Source organism: Sinohyriopsis cumingii, chromosome 6 (assembly GCF_028554795.1).
Source record: "Sinohyriopsis cumingii isolate HCF-2022 chromosome 6, ASM2855479v2, whole genome shotgun sequence".
Classification (NCBI taxonomy): Eukaryota; Metazoa; Mollusca; class Bivalvia; order Unionida; family Unionidae; genus Sinohyriopsis; species Sinohyriopsis cumingii.
The window spans coordinates 130,075,164-130,094,484 of NC_142966.1; the positions used below are offsets into that span (position 1 = coordinate 130,075,164).

The window sequence follows — 19,321 nt, forward strand, 5'->3', positions numbered from 1 at the left end:
TGAGTGATCCATGTTAGCTATGGTGCAAGTACTTAATTAGGTTTCAGTGGAAGCAAAGAATCAACATAGCATTTGATAGACTCTTTTCATGCTTGAACAGAACAGGGTTTATCAGATTTATGATAATTACACTGACACTGAATTAAAAACTAAAATATGAATTTCACTTTAATGTTTTATTTGGTATTTCTTATTGTGTTGCCATCAGTAGGCATTTCCAACATATTCCTTGATCAATATTTTGTTCGAAAAAATGCTATTAACTGAGAAAATATTATATAAAATGTATTAATTTTTCTTATTAAAATTAGCAAATTTGATGATGCTGATTCAAACTTTTCATGCATTACCCGCCATTCACAGTGATAAGACAAGCAAGATAACAGTTCATTTACATAATCAAGATCTGTCACGATAATAAAATTAGCACACAAAATATTAAAAGCCTATTTTGCTTCATCAATGTGAGTCAATGGTGCATCACATAACCTAGAAATAAATACAATCAGTTAAAAAAAAACTTTGTCAGCTTGAGATACCCTGTTAAAATGTCAGCCGTTTTAGCTCCCATATCTCTTGAAGGTTTAAGTAAAACTTCATAAAATGATGCAAATGTTCACTCATGGTGATTGCATTGTGAAGCTGCCAGATGGCCCCAAGAAAATATCCCATTCATATTATTTATTTTTATGATCATCAGCCCTGGTCAGTTGTGTCCATTGCGGCTCCAGGACTATTACTGCTCCGGTAGTTACGCATACTGCTCTGAAATGCAGGACAGAAAAAGATCAGTGAGTTTACAGAATCCAAAAGAATAACAACTCTGCTAGAAAATGCCACCCTGCTGGATATCTTTTATTAACTATTTGAGGAGGCATTAAGAGTAATAAAAACACTCTGTAAAGTGGCTCAATGGAAATATAACCATATTTACAAGGATATATTTGTTGGAGCACTCAGCTGTTCTGGACTTTAGAATCCAATGGATTTCTATGCATGTGGAAGAGAAAACCACCTGAACAGGTTACCCTCGGGATCTGCAGCTGCAGGGGCTCAACAGACTACACAACCTTTCCCTCAGTATGACAACTTCACTACAACTGTTGCGAAGGCCACCAAGTTGGCCAATTTTTTCTGTTCAAGTTGATAATTTTTTTCTCTGGTCATTGTGTATATTGCATTTGCATCTACCTATATTTCTCATAAATAAATAAATAAATACATACATACATACATACATACATCATACATACATACATACATACATACATTACACTAAACATGCAAAAATAAGCAGTGATGTATACCAATAATTAGTCTATTTGTTAAATTTATTTTCATACATGGCTTGATATGGAACTATGCTTCATTTAGAGTAAAACTATCAGGAGACAACAGCACAACTCAGAATTAATGTAGAAAATGTTAATTAAATCTTAAATGATACTTTGTTTTACAATTAAATGTTCATTTGTATTTATTTGTAGTTGTGTCCCTTTTCCTGTTTTACAATTAAATGTTCATATGTAGTTATTAATAGTTGTGTCCCTTTTCTGATGATAGTTTTTTCCTCACATTAACAAGACACATGTAACGTTACAATACATGTACATTACGTACTGTATTTTTGAGAATGGTAGTTTGAATAGGGAAACTCTTCAAGGTAGGCTTACTCTCAGTTTCAAATTTCTAGAGTGTACATACACACACAAACATATACACAAACATAATACACTCGAAGTAGAATGTAATCATGACTAAGTGGAATTATAAATGTATAAATCAACTAAGTTAATGAATATAGCTTGGATATATCTCATGCAGTTTTTCTTATATAACTGAATCATCTACAATGATGATGACACAATTTAGAACAACACATTCAGCAAGAAGTCAAAATGCGAACATTGTTCATAGTTAGGCTGTTGAACTCTTGAGAAACAGACTTTAAGGTACAAATAAAATATATTTCTCTTGGAAAGTAAATGACACAAAAATTTCATACAGGAAAGTATGACAGGTCAAAATACATGCAAGTAATTTTTTCTGATGTCAATTTTTATTTACATGCCTACTTCCTGTTCACCAAACATTTTAAGTAACTTGTGAGATGCCTTTAGTAGATAAAAGATTGAGGCTACAGATTTTTCAGACACCAGTAGTCCATAACTACCATATCTGTATGGGTGGTGTTGACTAAGCCAACACCACCCATACAGATAGGTCCAACTATCTGGTTCAAAGGATCTGCTAGAAATGGTGGAAATATTTTTTCCGCTTTCTTATCAAACTTTGGCAAAGCAATTCTTTCATTATATTACATGAGATCAGCACTCTGAAGAGGACTAAGAAGTATACGCTTCTGGACTTCAACAATGATGTTTCCAGAATAAGGACTGGAGATTTTTCCTGGTGTAAACAAGGATATGTAGATCCTGCTGCACAGCTTGCATGTTTTTGACACTGTGACTAGATGGGACATGCAAACATTACATTAGTCTGGTTTTGTGGAAATAATCCCATTTATCAGCATAGGCTATACATGGCAGCAAGTATATTTTGGTGGAGGAAGAACCCCGGAAAACCCCAGAAACAGCCACTGACCTGCAGGGAGCTAGTGGCAAGCTGTCTCATTATTCCCATGTTGGCTGAGCAGAGATTTGAACCTATGTGGACAGAGGTGAAATGTCAGTGATCTGTGAAGACAAATGCCTTAGTCTACTTGGTCACCTACCAACAAAAAAAAGTACAACACAAATGTTGACAGTGTACGAATGTGCTAAATGTGATGTACATGTGTGCTCACCAGTAAATTTGAAGGAATGCCCTATATACATGTGGCAACCCATGCAGTATACAAAATAAAGGCCATTTAGGATGAAACTTTATTTAAAAAATCTTCTTACAAGCATCAGCTATCAAGTGTATTCAGATGTATGAACATACAATTACACAGTTTATACTTTTATCAAGTGTCAATGAAATCAGACACTTCACTCCTAGTGCACCCAAACTTAGAAGACAAGAGACAGACTTTTTCATACATTATATGGGATTTCAATGTATGAGTGAGAGCTGGTACATTAAAATAATTATATTTTTAATGAATACTTACATTAATTGATCACTTTAAATGAAGAAAATGAATCAAGTATCTTTATATATTCTGGAATTGCTTCGTTTTACCATGGCAACCAATGTTCTTAACACTTGTTCTTTAAATGTTCATTGAAAGTACATGTATTTACATATTGAAATTTACTATATTATATTTAATATTATTATTTGAATCACTTCTGACCATCAGGAAATCAACAGGTGAGGCAGGGTGTGCAATGTATACTTTATCAGTATTGAGTGGGTATATTGCATAAACCTTTTTGTGACACTTCAACATAGAAGAACACCCCCAATTGCTTAAAACTTTCATATCTGATGAGGGCTGTTCCATTTAAACACATATGGTATCCAGGGAAGACAATTTAAAAAAAAATACATACGCCAGGTACTTCGATTTCACTGAGTTCATATTAAAATGATAAGAAAATTCTAAATGGGTGAGCACTCCTCTTCAAAAGTGCCTTCCCTGTGTCCCATGTAGGTTTCAATGGAGCAGCTCTTATTTTAATACTGATAACATTGTTTAAATTTAAAACATTTTTTTTCTGAAAGCTTTATGAAACCATCTAGTATGAAACAATACATTTTAAATTTATCTGCCATATTTGTTGCCATGGCAACAGACAAGTACAAACTGCTACACTCCATTGTTGCAAAGAAAATCAAGCTTGTTGCTTTAAAAATCTAATATGTATGTTTCTTTAAGCCGTTAAGAAAACAAGAATGTGAAATATTCTTTACTAATTTCATTATAGCAATTAGTGCCTCTGCTAAACTTCCTAAGGAAATTAGGCATACAGTGACTGGAATAACTGTGGAAAGGGTTAACGTATATTACATACATAAACAAGACTCTCAGTTATTCAAACTTCTATTATCCAAGTATTATTACCTAGTATTATGGAATCTATTTATCCAGTCATGGCTAAATTTGTTCTTTGTTTAGATTTTTTTTACATCTAATAACAGAACATCAATAATTTGAGTACATCCCCATAACTTAGGTGTGCAAATTCCTCTAATTCTATTACAATCACAATGCATTATCACAGGTGTGAAAACTTCATGAGTGGCTTGTTTGATTTCTTGAACTGTGACACCTGTTGGTCCAAAACTGCTGAAAAGTAAGTTATGTTTATTGTTGGGTGCTTATCCAATAATTGATAACCCAGTTATTAATTCAATACCTGGCAGTAACTTTTATGTAAAGTAGGTTTGATACAAGAAATTCATGTGCATTTTTTAAACATGGAAGTCACTTCGCTTACATTACATTTCTCTTTATCACCAAACAATCAAAACAAAGTGGAATGGGGTGCCGAAATGTATAGAAACCAAATACAATGCCATCTTTAAAAATAGAACAGGGTCTGAAAAGCAAAGTCCAGATCACCAAGCAGTACAACATTACAGCAAGTATGCTAATTATGCAAGGAAAGACAATTCCAACAGAATATGTGCAAAACAAACTGTGCTTACAAGATTTTTTAAGTGTGTTGTTTAAAATAAAGGAAAACAGTTGAACTGAAGCGAACATTTCATGAAAAACAAAGAAAAATATAAAGTGACCCACTGTCTCATCAGATCTAAAATTTGTTCCATGTGGATCATTTTCATGCGTATTGAAATAATGATTATGATAATTTTCTCTTTTTGTTTTTGTCTTTGTTTTCTGCTGTGCCAGTGAAATGGCTTCCTAGATACCTAGTAAGAATACAGAATACAAGAATAACTGAAACAGTACTTCGTTTTATTTCTGTGGACTGATGTACATTGCACATTCTTGACCGTCTGGTACTAGTGTGTGCGTGTCCGTTCGTGCATGCCTGTCCATACATGTGTGTGTGTCTGTGCATATGTATGCATGTATGTGTGTGTGTGTTGTATGCATGTGTGTGTGTGTGTACACATTAAGGCAGCTGGTCCGGGTGGATATCAAACTCATCACACCAACCGAACTGCTGTTGCTCCCCATATTTTGAAAAAAAGTACATATTCATATAAATTAATATTTATCTGATTTTACACTTGTCGCTAATCTATATATATGTTTTACACCTGTTCCTGCTGTTGCTCCCCATATTTTGAAAAAAAGTACATATTCATATAAATTAATATTTATCTGATTTTACACTTGTCGCTAATCTATATATATGTTTTGCACCTGTTCCTAATAAACATAAATGTATAACACCTGTCAAATCAACATAAATGTTTTACACCTGTCCCTAGTCAACATATTTGTTAGTCATACTTTAACATGTGCTAATAATGGATTGAATAGGCATGATGCATTACAGAATTACAGGCATGCTCAAAATTTGTCACACATTTAGATCTGTGTTCATCACTGCATCTATATCATTTACAAATGTCAATGGTCATAAGTTTAACATCCTTCAACTAGTGTTAATTAAATCTTCAGTATATTCTCAAAATTAAGACCAATTCACATGGAAATTGTAAAAATAATAATTTTGATTTTATATAAATTAATACGCTAATGAGTTAGTATGATTATCAATTTTGTCAAAATGACTGATAAAAATTGATTTTCCATCCCACTAACAATATACTGGGATCTGAAAATTGCAAACTTGAATTCTGCTTTCTCATTACTGCTGTACCATTAAGGCAATCAACAGGGCTCAAAATTAGCAGTAGCATATTCATCCAAGAGTAGTAAATTTACCACTGTACCCTTGAATAAGACATTAACAGGGCTCAAGATTAGCAGTAGCCCATTAAACCTGAGTAGTAAACTTAACACAATACAATATAAAGTAGACCTAAGGAAGGGGTTAAGAAATCTTGTCATTTAGGAGTAACCACCCAAGGTATCCACTAATGCATGTTTCAATTTCTTACCTCAAATGTTTGAAGAACATGGTCACAAACTTTATTTAAATCCTTCAGTCCTTTTTTTAGTACTTCAGTGGCTGGGACACCTGTTGTGGAATTAAAAATATAAATTTTTATTGTTTTTTCTTACTTGGTAAATTTGTTACAGCTAGCAATTTACAAATATACTAAACATTTCAAAAGTTGCCTTTTGCTGAGCTGTAGCACAGATGAGAGTGGTCTTTCTTTTTATAAGGGATTGCTGCAAATCCTATCATTGGTCAGATACTTCTTGAGTAGATGTTATTGTAGGAAGGGACTGGGAGAGTGTAACTATATTTAAACCATCTCTGAATTTTTGTTAATGATTACAACAATAACAAGACTTCAGACTTGCCACTGTGGAGGCCTTGTTGGATGCAAGATTGGCACCATTTTTCTCTTAGGATCAGCTAGATATTACAATAAATCTTTTGTTGAAACCCCATGTTGATATAACCATCCATCTAGGAAAATCGTGATAACATTTTAAAGATGGCTGTTAGAATCACAATATTTGTTGTCATATAGGCAACATTTTCAACGAGACCACCTAGATGTAATAAAAAGTCTTATGGTTAAACCACCATGTCAATATGACTACCCATTAAGTAGCAATAACATTTTCAAGATGACTGCCAAAGATTGTAATATTGGAGGTCAGATCAAGTTATCACTTTTATTTAGGACCAACTAGTAGACATTATAAATAGTCTTTTAGTGTAAACCCCATGCTGATGAGTAGGGATAATACACTTGTACTAATGGATGGGTGGGTGTAGTGATAAAACACTTGTGCTAATGGATGGGTGGGTGTAGTGATAATACACTTGTGCTAATGGATGGGTGGGTGTAGTGATAATACACTTGTGCTAATGGATGGGTGGGTGTAGTGATAATACACTTGTGCTAATGGATGGATGGGTGTAGTGATAATACTCTTGTGCTAATGGATGGGTGGGTGTAGTGATAATACACTTGTGCTAATGGATGGATGGGTGTAGTGATAAAACACTTGTGCTAATGGATGGGTGGGTGTAGTGATAATACACTTGTGCTAATGGATGGGTGGGTGTAGTGATAATACACGTGCTAATGGATGGGTGGGTGTAGATAATACACTTGTGCTAATGAATGGGTGGGTGTAATGATAATACACTTGTGCTAATGGATGGATGGGTGTAGTGATAATACACTTGTGCTAATGGATGGGTGGGTGTAGTGATAATACACTTGTGCTAATGGATGGGTGGGTGAAGTGATAACACACTTGTGCTAATGGATGGATGGGTGTAGTGACAATACACTTGTGCTAATGGATGGATGGGTGTAGGATGGATGATCAACAACAGACCATTCCATAAGCTCTTCTGGTCTATGATCAAAAGACTCAAAATTGCTTTTTTACACAACTATGTTCCCTAATCATAATACATTAGGAGAGTAGGTAGGAGAAGGAAAGAGTTATATCCCCTGATCCCAGAGATGGCCCTGACCCCTAGTCTTCTATGAAGCAGCTTCAAAATGTCATGTAAGATATGAGCTATGGTAAACATATAGTCTAAGCATGGACTTAATTTGGATAAGGTTTATGCTCATGCAAATCCAGCTCAAAAACATAAAGTGGCCCACATTGCTATGAAGATGCTGAATGACCTGGGAATGTTGTTCTTACACTACTGATATAAGTATGACCAGACATATCCAAGCCATCTGCACAGACTGTATTTTATGGCTTACATTCTACTCTGTAGTTATTATGTACTTCTAAGAGAGAAACCAGGATAGGTGTCTAAAGTAGGCAGCTGATCAAAAGAACTAAGACCATTGGTGGAGACAAGTAACTGTTATGTACACTGAATTTAATTGTTTGTTTGTTTTGTTTGATTTCATTACATGCAACTGTAATGTAACACTGTATGCTGAACTTGACCCTGTCCAAAATTGAGTTCATTTCTGCTTGACCTGACTGACTGTTTTACAATTTCATTTTATGTAAACAACTAATATACAGCTAAATTATTATCTATTTGTATGGGCTTAATATCAGGATCTTTATTAATAGAAGTAAATATGTTTATTTGGGTCAGGGTTTTGTAAACATCAGGATCATTCTAAAAGGTTATTTTCCATTAAGTAATTTTTTAAAATAGAAAATGCTAATTGTGAACTGAGGTCAAGTAGAGAACTATATAATCTTGTGATTGTGAGGACTTGGTCATTCATGCTTTAACATCTAGTACTTTCAAGTTGTATCATGTTGTGACAAGTTGGGTTGAATGTAATTTCTTCAAATTACTGAATTCAAGTGATTATTTTCTCTGGAAATACAAAAGTGCCTTGATAAAAATTCTTGGATAGAGACATTCACTGGAATTTAAAGAATATTCAAACCCGGAATTATATTTCTGTGTTTTAATCTAAAGACTGTTGACACATCAACACCTTAATGGCTTCCAAAAAAATGCCATCGACTTTAGTTTTGGGTTTTGTCTGGACTTTTACTAAATTTTATTCAGGACTTTAAATTACTAGGACTTCTACTATGTCACTGTTCTTGTGGGTCGGTGGTTCTTTCCGGGGTTTTCTTGGGTTCTTCCTCAACCGTTAATACTGGTCGCCATGTATAGCATATCGTGTGCTGAAAAATGGCGTTACACCCTACAACAACAACTATGTCATTGAACCAGTGACATCAATTCTTGGATTATTTTGGATTTAATTCGCAGTACCACAAGCTAATTTTTTTCATTTTCACTTTGAATTCGTCGGAAATAAATTATATTTGTTAAATTTTACAAACCTTGTTGTCTTTCATTTTTTTCTGTTACTTATTTTAAGAGCATAGACTCATAACAGTAACAAATTTGCAAGAAGGTTGGAGAGCTCTTTTTCTGGCCTACATATTTTCTTCCATGAGGGCAGAACATATCTGAAATCACGTAACAGTAGCCCTTAAACAGTGCCATAGCAGTTAATGATTCATGGCACTGGGGCTTTAAAGGACAGACATACTGCTTGCACTGCTTGGAGAAATTATTTCCCGTCAGAAGCTTGGAAGGTGGCAAGCTTTCTTGCCCAAACAACCATGTGCATCACTCGATCTGAGACAGCAGGCATTTAAGTTCAACATTTCTTATTTTGCGGTTGTTTCAGTGGGCAGGAAGAAAGTAGGATCTAAGTGAGAAACTACACTCTCAGTTTCAGGAGCTTGCTACACTCTGAAGTTTCCTACTAGTCTGTACCCCAATTCCTTCACCTTCTGCAACAGTTTGGGGATCAGAGTGATTCAGGGAAGCACATATATATCCAAACTATTTCACTTCAGGGAAAAGGCATCAACTTTCCAAGCTTTTGGATCTAAGACTGGTGAAATAACAGCTGGAAGTTTGGCATTTCACCTCATCATAAACAGGTCCACAAGTGGTCAACACCACTGGGTGCAGATTTGACAGGATATTGTGGGGTGGATGGACCATTTGGTGAGAATAACCTGAATATGTCAGAACAATGAGTCCTGCTAGGACATTACCCCACCTGGGATGTGGCAGACTTGATTGAAGATATGTTAAAGTTGTGACCATCTGAAAACTAATCCAAACCCAGATGGAAGATGTCAGAGCACTCCTTGTCTTCTAATGTTAATAATGATACAGTTGTGTTGTCAGACAGAATGAGAACACTGTTACCAGAAATCATCTATAACCATGATCAAAAGGCATTTGCTATAGCCTTCCATCTCTTGATGTGCAATGGATTCTCCTTATAGGGCCAAAACCCTGCTCCCTTGTTGGAATGAAGTCAGAAGATGGGCACATAAAGATAGCTTAAGAGGCCGAGCTTATGGGTAGCAAGGGCATTAGACCACTTGCTCCCCTCCCCCCATGATGTTGGAAAAGCTTGAATTTTCTGTGAGAACGATGAAAAAGAGTGAAGCTTGGTTGAAAATGCTCTTACCTACCCATGTTTTGTGACTCTTGGAAACTGGACCCTCCATAAGGGAAAGGGCATTTTGGTGGATTTCTCCATTTCATCATGCCTTAGATGGACCTATCCTTCTTCTCTGGTTTCTCTTCGGAAACAAAAGCTGGGCTTTGGATCATTGGGCCCACACGAGGTTTGAATCTTCAGCAGTCTGTTTCTTTCCCATTTCCATATGGCCATTAAAAGACATTAGTGTGATATAAAAATGACTTTGTGATGGTGCTTTAGATACATGGACATGGCCAGGAATGCATTTCTTACTGCAAGCTGTAGATTAATGGTAAGCTGCCCTGTCGAGTGTTCAAACCACATGTGAACCCAATTCCCAGGTGTGTCTGTTAAGTGTGGTCCAGGTTGCACTGAGTTGAAATCTAACCATTACGATCAAATACAGCATGGATTATATTGCTAAAATGTTGCAATCCAATTGTTGCATGCAAAGAAAGGATTTCTAGTTCATACATTCAGATGAGGGTTTGTATAATGCCAGCACTGTGATGTATTTGTTGAGCGATGGAGGTCACAATTCAGGAGGCAGAGCCCAGAAGACTTCTTTAATCAATGCAAGCAGGACTTAGTCTTTGCTGGCTATCTTTTGGCATTGGTGAGCATGTATATTCAAAGTCTGAAGAGTGGAGTGAGAGCATAGTCTCAAGGGAAGCTAATCATGACTAAGCTGGCAAAGCAGATTTTCAGGTGAAGACTGGAATTCTGTTCATGCACAAACATTTGTCAAACAAACAAGACTGGGAGTCTGTCCATGCTGGAACATGATGATATTCAGGTGTTCACTATGCATGTTACCAAAGGTCCGAGACAGATAACAATGTTGTGTAATGTGGAGTCAACAATAATGGCACTAGATCATGACGGAATTGGAACTTTTAATGTACCTGTCAAGTTATGCTTATATGGGACCAGTACTTTACAGTGTTGGATGGTTAAACAGATCCAGTGCCAGTCATGCTGGGTGTCTGCAACTGGAGCTGGTAATGACATTTCTGGGTAAGTAAACTGTCTGTCTTGTGGCAAGCACCCGGATAAAAAATCACAGTATCCAGTACCAGTAGTAGAAAGCAAAAATCAAGGTGGCGCTGGGACTGGAGTGGACATATTGTGAGGCTGTGCTGAAACTGGAGTGGGCATATTTCATGACCAGCTGATGCCTTTAGCTGAATTTTTGTACTGGCTATCCCTGGAATGATCACAGCAGCCACTGCCCGAGTCTGAATTTTAGTACTGGCTATCCCTGGAATGATTACAGCAGCCATTACCCAAGTCTGAATTTTAGTACTGGCTATCCCTGGAATGATCACACAGCCACTACCCGAGTCTGAATATTAGTACTGGCTATCCCTGGAATGATCACAGCAGCCATTACCCGAGTCTGAATATTAGTACTGGCTATCCCTGGAATGACCACTACCCAAGCCATTACCAGAGTCTGAATATTAGTACTGGCTATCCCTGGAATGATCACAGCAGCCATTACCTGAGTATGAATATTAGTACTGGCTATCCCTGGAATGATCACAGCAGTCACTACCCGAGTCTGAATTTTAGTACTGGCTATCCCTGGAATGATCACAGCAGCCATTACCTGAGTATGAATATTAGTACTAGCTATCCCTGGAATGATCACAGCAGCCACTACCCAAGTCTGAATTTTAGTACTGGCTATCCCTGGAATGATCACAGCAGCCATTACCCGAGTCTGAATATTAGTAATGGCTATCCCTGGAATAATCACAACAGCCACTACCCGAGTCTGAATATTAGTACTGGCCATCCCTGGAATGATCACAGCAGCCATTACCCGAGTCTGAATATTAGTACTGGCTATCCCTGGAATGACCACTACCCGAGTCTGAATATTGTGATGGATTGTGAAAATTTGATCCAGGTGGGCCATTATCCTATGTCCATACTGGCTTTGTAGTCAGTGGCATGATGGTATGAAATGGTTGTGGCACTCAGGGTGATAGTAGGGCTATTATTGCATGAGAAGCCCATGATGGCAAAGATAGTCAGATTCTCTTTGCCCTCAGCAGTTTGATATCAAGAAACTGGAAAAAGGCAGTAGTGACAGCAATAATAATTGTGTCTACATCCAAGAAGGGTTCCATCTCTCTATTATTATTCACCTGGATAAACTATTTGGCTGTCATGGTTGCGCATCTTTCCTCAGACCAGTGAGAGCAAACATGACATTCATGATTCAGATTGCATACTATACAGGTGAGAAGTTTATCCTCTGAATTAGAATCACCCGACATTTAGTCCAAGCTAACTTTTGTTGATAATGAACAATGAAATCAACCAAACATTGAGTAAAGCTTACTGTAAAGTGGATGCTATCAATTATGACAAATGCCAATGAAAATTGTAGAAATGATCTTACTGCTTGGAATAAATGTGTTACTTGATATGACTTACAATAAATGTGTGTGTGTGTGATTTGGATTTTTAATATAACTAACAATTTTTCAGTCATATCACTATGATGTCTGCAGTGTGGCAGTTTATAGTGATGTCTAGCATTGGGGCATCATGCCGCAGACATGTAGCATGATGTCCCATCCAATCACATTATCCTGAAACCAGGCCGACCAGACCTAATACTAACCTTTTAATGCTGAGTGCCAAGCGAGGCAGCTATTATTACCTTTTTTGTAAGTCTTTGGTATGACTCGGCTGGGGATTGAACCCACGACCTCCCACATCCGAGGTGGACGCTCTAACCACTAGGCCACTGGAGCAGTTTACAATAAATGTCAAGCATTCAGATAAATTGTAGGTACTATTGAGCACTGGGCAAGCAACTAAAATGGTGCAAATTAACTTCACTGCATGAAGAAGTTGGAAAACTCAAGTGCAAAACATTCATCTACAATGAGGATAAAACAGAAAAACTGATGGAGGCAAAAAAAAAATAAACCTCCAGAGAATCATTCAAACTGATGGAATGGCATAAAGTGGATTCTATTTGCAAAGTCTCCTGTAAAAGCATGCTGATCAGTCATGAGATGACTTAGTAAATGAATGACAGGATCTGGGTGGCAGGGAATTGTTTTGTAAATTGGCCCCTGTCAAATTTTTTAAGGCAACGGTGTGACTTTTTCTGCTATTATTGTTTACTAATTAAAGACATAGTTATATTTATGAACAAGGTGTTTTTGGCTTGTGTTGTTCTTGAAACTGATGTGAGGCATTTACACCTACCAAAGTTACTCTGTAGCATGTACATAGTGAAATACAAAATAGTCGGCTAGGAAGAAGAACTAGCCCCCATAGCAGTAAACACATGGGTTTGGGGTAATTAGAATATCTCAAAAATGGATTGGATGACAGCTACTTTCAATTGCATCAGCCTGTTTAGTACACAATGTTTTACAGAATTATCACCTAGGAAAACGGCTTGTGTTTGCACTGTGAGCATCACATTGTGTCAAAAATGACCGCTGGACATGAAAAATGCCGTTATAAATTTGTGGCTGGGATGCATAAACTTCTTTTGCTATGAACTGCCATTGACTTCTCTGGTCAAGTGAATAATATTCTTAAGCTTTGCTTTATTATAGATATCCAAAAATCTGGACCTTTTTGATCTCACTTGTGTATATTAATTTTTATGATATTTTATACTAGGCTGGTGAATGTGGCATTAAATTTGTGCATAAAAACTGTCCCTTGCCCCATTCATGCCAATCCCTCAATCCAAGGGGCGACCACTCATCCAATTTCAGCTTGGCAAGCAAAAAAATAAGCTAATGGCATGGCAAGTGTAATTCTTTAGCTTGGGAAGGCTAGAATTGCAAGATGGCAGCGTACTACTATGTCACTGAACCAGTGACATCAAAACTGGCATGTAATTGATAATGTTGGACAAAAATAAAAACCATACTTTCATTAATATTTTTTCAGAAATACAAATTTTATTTCTCTTTACCAATAAAGGGAGCAACAGATATGTTTTGTTTACACTCCCATTTCAATCTACCAAAGTCAACACTAACAATGCCATCTAAAATCCAATCTACCCAATGCTACCCATAAGCTCTACCTCTGAGCATACACCACAGAAACTTCCAGAGACATTTTTCCACTGCCATATTAAGTATGATTTTCTACTCCACAACTCACCGAATGTTTGTATCCTAAAGTTAATCTTATTCTCTGATGGATGAGGCACACTGTATCCACAGAACTGCACATCTGGACTGAAAGTAAATGCAAAAGAAACAATATGTATGTATTGGGGTTTAGTGAGGGATAAGGCACACTGTATCCACAGAACTGCACATCTGGACTGAAAGTAAATGCAAAAGAAACAATATGTATGTATTGGGGTTTAGTAGTACATCAGCATAATCACGGCTGTATAGTACACACTAAAAGATTACTAATATTATTATGACACTAACTTATTCATGTCAATGTTTTATTTATAACTTGTGTCATTCTGAGATCAAAAAAGAGGGGGAAAAAATGAGCATTCTTTAATAATTTAGACATACAAAACTGCCCATCAGTTATGATTACAAGGACAACAACAAAACTAGGATGCTTTTAGCAGTCTCCATAAGCCATGTAAACATTAATTATACTGTAGAACATAATTCTGAATTAAGTGATCTTGACAAGATGAAATGGCCTCTTTTCACGCTGAAATTTTATATGCAATATTTTTTTGTTACAGATGCAGAACTTAAATTTTCCCACACACCATATAACATTCCATTAAACCATACGACTTGCCATTAAACTGTATATGACTGGCCATTAAATTGTATATGACATATTAAACTATAGGACATGCCATTAAACAGTATATGACATGCTATTGAGCTGTATATCATGCCATTAAATTGTATGACATACCATTAAATTATGACATACCATTAAACTGTATATGCCATGCCATTAAACTATGTCATGCACCTGACCTGTATATGACATGCTGTTAAAACATGCATATATAATGTGATAGATAATGTGATAGAGCATGAAAGACAAAACAATTCACTCATTCACATGTACAATACACAATTAACCTTGGGATGGTAGCCTATTACAATATTTAATGTATAGTCATTATTATGGAAAGTTTGCCACTAATAAAAATATTTATTCCTACTTGCAAATACACTGATCTGAAAGGGTCTTCTGTGTTGGCTAGGATGTGTATATATCTCTTCAAATAAATCTATGTGGTCAGTGAAGAAGTATGTTAGGAAGGATAGTATGTGTAGCATGCCAAAATCCCATGTGGTCATAAAATACAAACAAACTTAGCAAAGCTAGTAAAGATGAGATAATGGTCTGGATGAGTTTCCATTCCGATAAGGCTGTAGTATTAATAGAGATTTTGTACAATTACAAATTTCATGATTCTAGCATGAACACAGAGGAACAAACATCAAACACAAAATTTAATCCAAGTCAGGAGAGCCTAGCATATGGGTCATTGTGACTTACATCTGCAATGAGAGAGCAGAGCCAATCAAGGTGCATCACCCCACCAAGTTTCATAATTTCTAGATAGGATGGTAGCATGCAAAAAAACGTACATGGTCATAAGCAAAATGCTGAAACTTAACCTAAGACAATAAAATGTGAAATATAGATCATAGTGAACTTATTCTACAGTAAGGGTGTGGTACTAATAGCAATTCATACAATGACCTGGTTTCATGATTCTAGTACGAACAGATCATAAACTTAAAACAACAAAATTTAGTCCAAGTCAATGAACTTTAAAACAATGGTTTCAGTGGCCTAATGTTGTGATGGGGCTTTAATATCTATTATAATGCATTGCATCAAAGTTTCACGATTCCAGGTATAACAGAATGTATATGGTTACATGTTTGGAGGACCTCAATATGCATTCACATAGACGTGGACTTCAGTTTCACATTTGGATGGCCTTACTTTTTCATTATGATATATCTCAGAGCATTGCCAAGGGTGTGATCTTCATTGTGGAATATGAAAGTTCTACAGGTTTCATCCTCATCTGATCCTGTACTGATCTGCAATTTAAAAAAGAATCAAATGTTTTGATAAATAAAATAAAAATTGGAAATCAAATTTGAATTGATACATTCTAATTTGGTAAAAAAAAGTTAAAAAACTCTTACTGTAATTTGGGTAAATCCCATATATGGTCCAGAGCTCTGAATTAAAATGTAATGAATTGGGTATTTTACTCCATGATTTGGTATTAATTGCACTGTTTGAAATTCAATGCAGTATTTAGTGAACACTGCAAAACATCATCTTATGATACAAGATGGAGTCTTAATCATCATGATGTCAACTGTGCCTTTCAGAATGCATCAAATTTAATATGGTAAAACCTGTATTGAAAGACCACTGCTGTGTTTGACCACCTTTCTTGAAAGACCTCAATGCAGATTTATTGATTATATAATGTTATGACTTGTTATGACACAAACCTGTCATCACAGACCATGATTTGTTGCAAAATAGGTGATCTTTCTGGACAGATTCTATTTATAAATGAGTATATGCATAATTTACCTAATGCCAGATTATTTATATTTAAAATGTAAATATTACTGGTATCATTACTTGTCATTTGTTTGTGGCAAGTATTTGAAATATAAACATCTAAGAATCTACTTAATTCAAACTTCAACTTTCTCTAAACTAATATTTGGATGCAGTCGTCTTCCTCAAAATAGGACTTTAGCACAGGCAACAAATCAAAAGTGGACTATATCTGTCTTAGTAACATAGAAGTAATTTCAACCTACATCAAACACCACAATAGATCATATGTGCAATTGATGTCTTTATGGAAGATATTTCTTTTCTTCATATTACTTTAATGTACATTGCAAAATATTTTTTCATTTTCTTATTGGTAAAAATATTTTCTACAATATATTTTTGCTTTAATTATTTTCCTTTGTCAAAAACATTATGATGAGAAAGAGAGAGTGGTATCATGTATTTCGTTAAAAGGCAGTCTCAATATAAGGTGGTGTTTGGACTTCCATGGACAACATTATAATGAGTACTTTATCATGTACTTTGTTATAAGGCAGTTTTTATACACTGCAGGGTTTGAAACTAGCACAGGTCTGTTGGCCTGAGGCCAGTTGATTTTCAGAAGGACCAAAAGGTTCCTAACACTGGGTGATCAGTCAGACCTACTATTTTAACTGTCGATATTACAGTTATACCTATATCATGTTAAATGACTGTATAAATCTTATATTTTAATTATATACATGTCAGATACTGAGAAAATAGAAAATGAAACTAAGTTAAACAAAACAAAGATCATGCCTACACCATTTAAACCAAATTATCATTATCATTTGGCTTCCATCACATTATGGCCAACTGAAATGTAGACCAAGAGAACTTGAAAACATGTACATTTGCTTGTGTGAGAATTTTATTTTATTTAAAAAAATATGACATCAGAGTAATTAAAGTCTGAACACAACATTATGACTTTAATTTGCAGAAAAGCACTGATATGGGCTGTCAAGTGTGTGAGATACTCCTGAAACTTTGACTTATCATTCTGATGTTAACTGACATCGGGACACACTACACATCGCCGTCATTTGAGCAGTAAGACCTGGACCCCCTAAACATAAATATCAGGGTAGATGTCTTACATTGTAGGACTATGACAACTGACATTGTAGCTAGTTACTAAAATGCACTTATATATACTAAAATACCCTTAGATATAGTCAAATTAAGTTACTTATTTCAATTATCTGATGATTGTAATGAATGTTTTAATGATTATTAAAAAAGTAATGCACGTATCGTAACAACACTTCAGTACAGTTGCAAATCGGACTCGGTGTAAAATTAACAGCCCGTTTTCAAACTTTCTTCACGTATTATATAATTTTCACATTTTGTTCACTTAAAACATACTTTGACAGATACAAGAATTATAATGTACTTTAAATGTGGCTTGCGGTAGATTCAATGTGGTTTGTAGCAAATACATGGACTCTAACGAAACGTGTCTTCGAAAATACGTGAATCTCGAAAATGGATGTAGGGTACATGTTCAACAGTCCCTTGGGTCGTAAATCAGTTTAAACAAAGATGTCTTCTAAACGGAAATATTTATCGAAATGTTTCTGGGGGCTCATTACAGAATAAAGATACTGCCACTAGATACCAGTTCTAAATTTCTAGTAACAGGTGTGCTCGTCATCTTCTATAACATCTAACGTTACCCTGGACCAGATGAGGAAAAAGGCCAATTGCTTCCGAATAAATCTCTCTACCTCTCAATTTCGTACATTCTCGGATGGCGCTACGAAATTATACAATCAAGTGGAGAAATAAAACGGGGGAAAATGCCCTTATCGTAATCGTCGGTGCGGGACACACACACACATACACACACACACTTTACATGACTATTTCTACAGGAATGAAACCGTTATGTTTATTATGTTTCAACTAGTTTATTTCAGCTAGTTGCGGATGCTTGGAAATATTTTATATTGACCTAGAAATCAGTGGGCCTTAATGACATGTTATTTTATGTAAATTTATGTACACGCTAATTATATCCCAGGTATTTCATTGTTCTAGTAGTAATTATAGGCTATTGGGTGACTATTAAGCAAATTTAGACAATTATTTAAAAGAAAATATGTTGGCTGCAGAAAGATAATTTTATTCGTGCATGGCTGTCTTCTTGGATTAAACTGCTTGGTTCCTTTTCTTTTCTGGTTTCAGAAGTCCAGTTAGGGTTGTGAGCAATTGCAATAAGTGTTATATCAGTGAAACCGTGGCCACGGGAGGAGAAGTGTTCTGCAACTGGGTTTCTGTAAAGCTTCTTAATTTTGTTATCCAATCAGATCTATGAAGGTAGCTCCTTTTGTGTAGTTTTTTTGTTTCTCCGACATACTGAATGCTACAGATTTTACATCTGATGAGATAAATGACATTCTCTGATTTTGCATGTTTTGTTTGGACCATGTACGTTCAGTTTTTCTCTAGCCACTGTGCTAGAAAATGTCCTGGTCTCAATCATATGTTGCCACATTTTGTAACTTTTATCGTCACAGGGCCCAGTTTAATTAACAAGGGTGGTCTTGGGTTAATGATTGGCATTAGCTTTGCCCTGGCTAGGATGTCTTTATTTATTTTTGTCTCTGGTACTACAGGTTTGTTCGGGAGGATTAACTTTATTGCATCAAATGATTCCATGATGGGCCAGTGTTTCCCAATGATTTTACCTATTTTGGAGTTATCTGGATGGTAGGTCAGGATAAATGGTATCCTATCAGTCTTTTTCTTCTCAGTATTCTAGTAGGTC

General features: G+C 35.8%; 1 protein-coding gene across 3 annotated transcripts; it reads right to left on the bottom strand.

Moving 5' to 3' along the window:
* Nucleotides 1-161: 161 nt before the first annotated feature.
* On the bottom strand, nucleotides 162-18,316 carry LOC149797960 (DNA-directed RNA polymerases I and III subunit RPAC2-like). Of its 3 annotated transcripts, XM_089963040.1 has the most exons (6): nucleotides 17,945-18,100; nucleotides 15,919-16,019; nucleotides 14,128-14,204; nucleotides 5,989-6,068; nucleotides 2,605-2,666; nucleotides 162-765 (listed from the first exon to the last, which is right to left on the bottom strand). In XM_089963040.1, exons 1-5 carry the CDS (start codon nucleotides 17,990-17,992, stop codon nucleotides 2,634-2,636), a joined length of 339 nt encoding a protein of 112 aa, XP_089819166.1. In that variant the 5' UTR covers nucleotides 17,993-18,100; the 3' UTR covers nucleotides 162-765; nucleotides 2,605-2,633. The 3 variants fall into 3 exon arrangements, with proteins under 3 accessions (XP_089819166.1, XP_089819165.1, XP_089819164.1); XM_089963039.1 differs by lacking the exons at nucleotides 2,605-2,666; nucleotides 17,945-18,100 and adding an exon at nucleotides 18,170-18,316; XM_089963038.1 differs by lacking the exon at nucleotides 2,605-2,666 and having other exon boundaries at nucleotides 17,945-18,072.
* Between the last annotated feature and the right edge of the window lie 1,005 nt (nucleotides 18,317-19,321).

Excerpts from the sequence above, each read along its gene's own strand:
- LOC149797960 (XM_089963038.1), bottom strand. The coding sequence starts at position 17,992 with ATGTATTTGCTACAAACCACATTGAATCTACCGCAAGCCACATTTAAA. Across the intron at positions 16,020-17,944 it reads TACCGCAAGCCACATTTAAA|ATCAGTACAGGATCAGATGA; the intron begins GTACATTATAAT and ends TTTAAATTGCAG. Across the intron at positions 6,069-14,127 it reads CTTTAGGATACAAACATTCG|GTGTCCCAGCCACTGAAGTA; the intron begins GTGAGTTGTGGA and ends ATTCCACAACAG.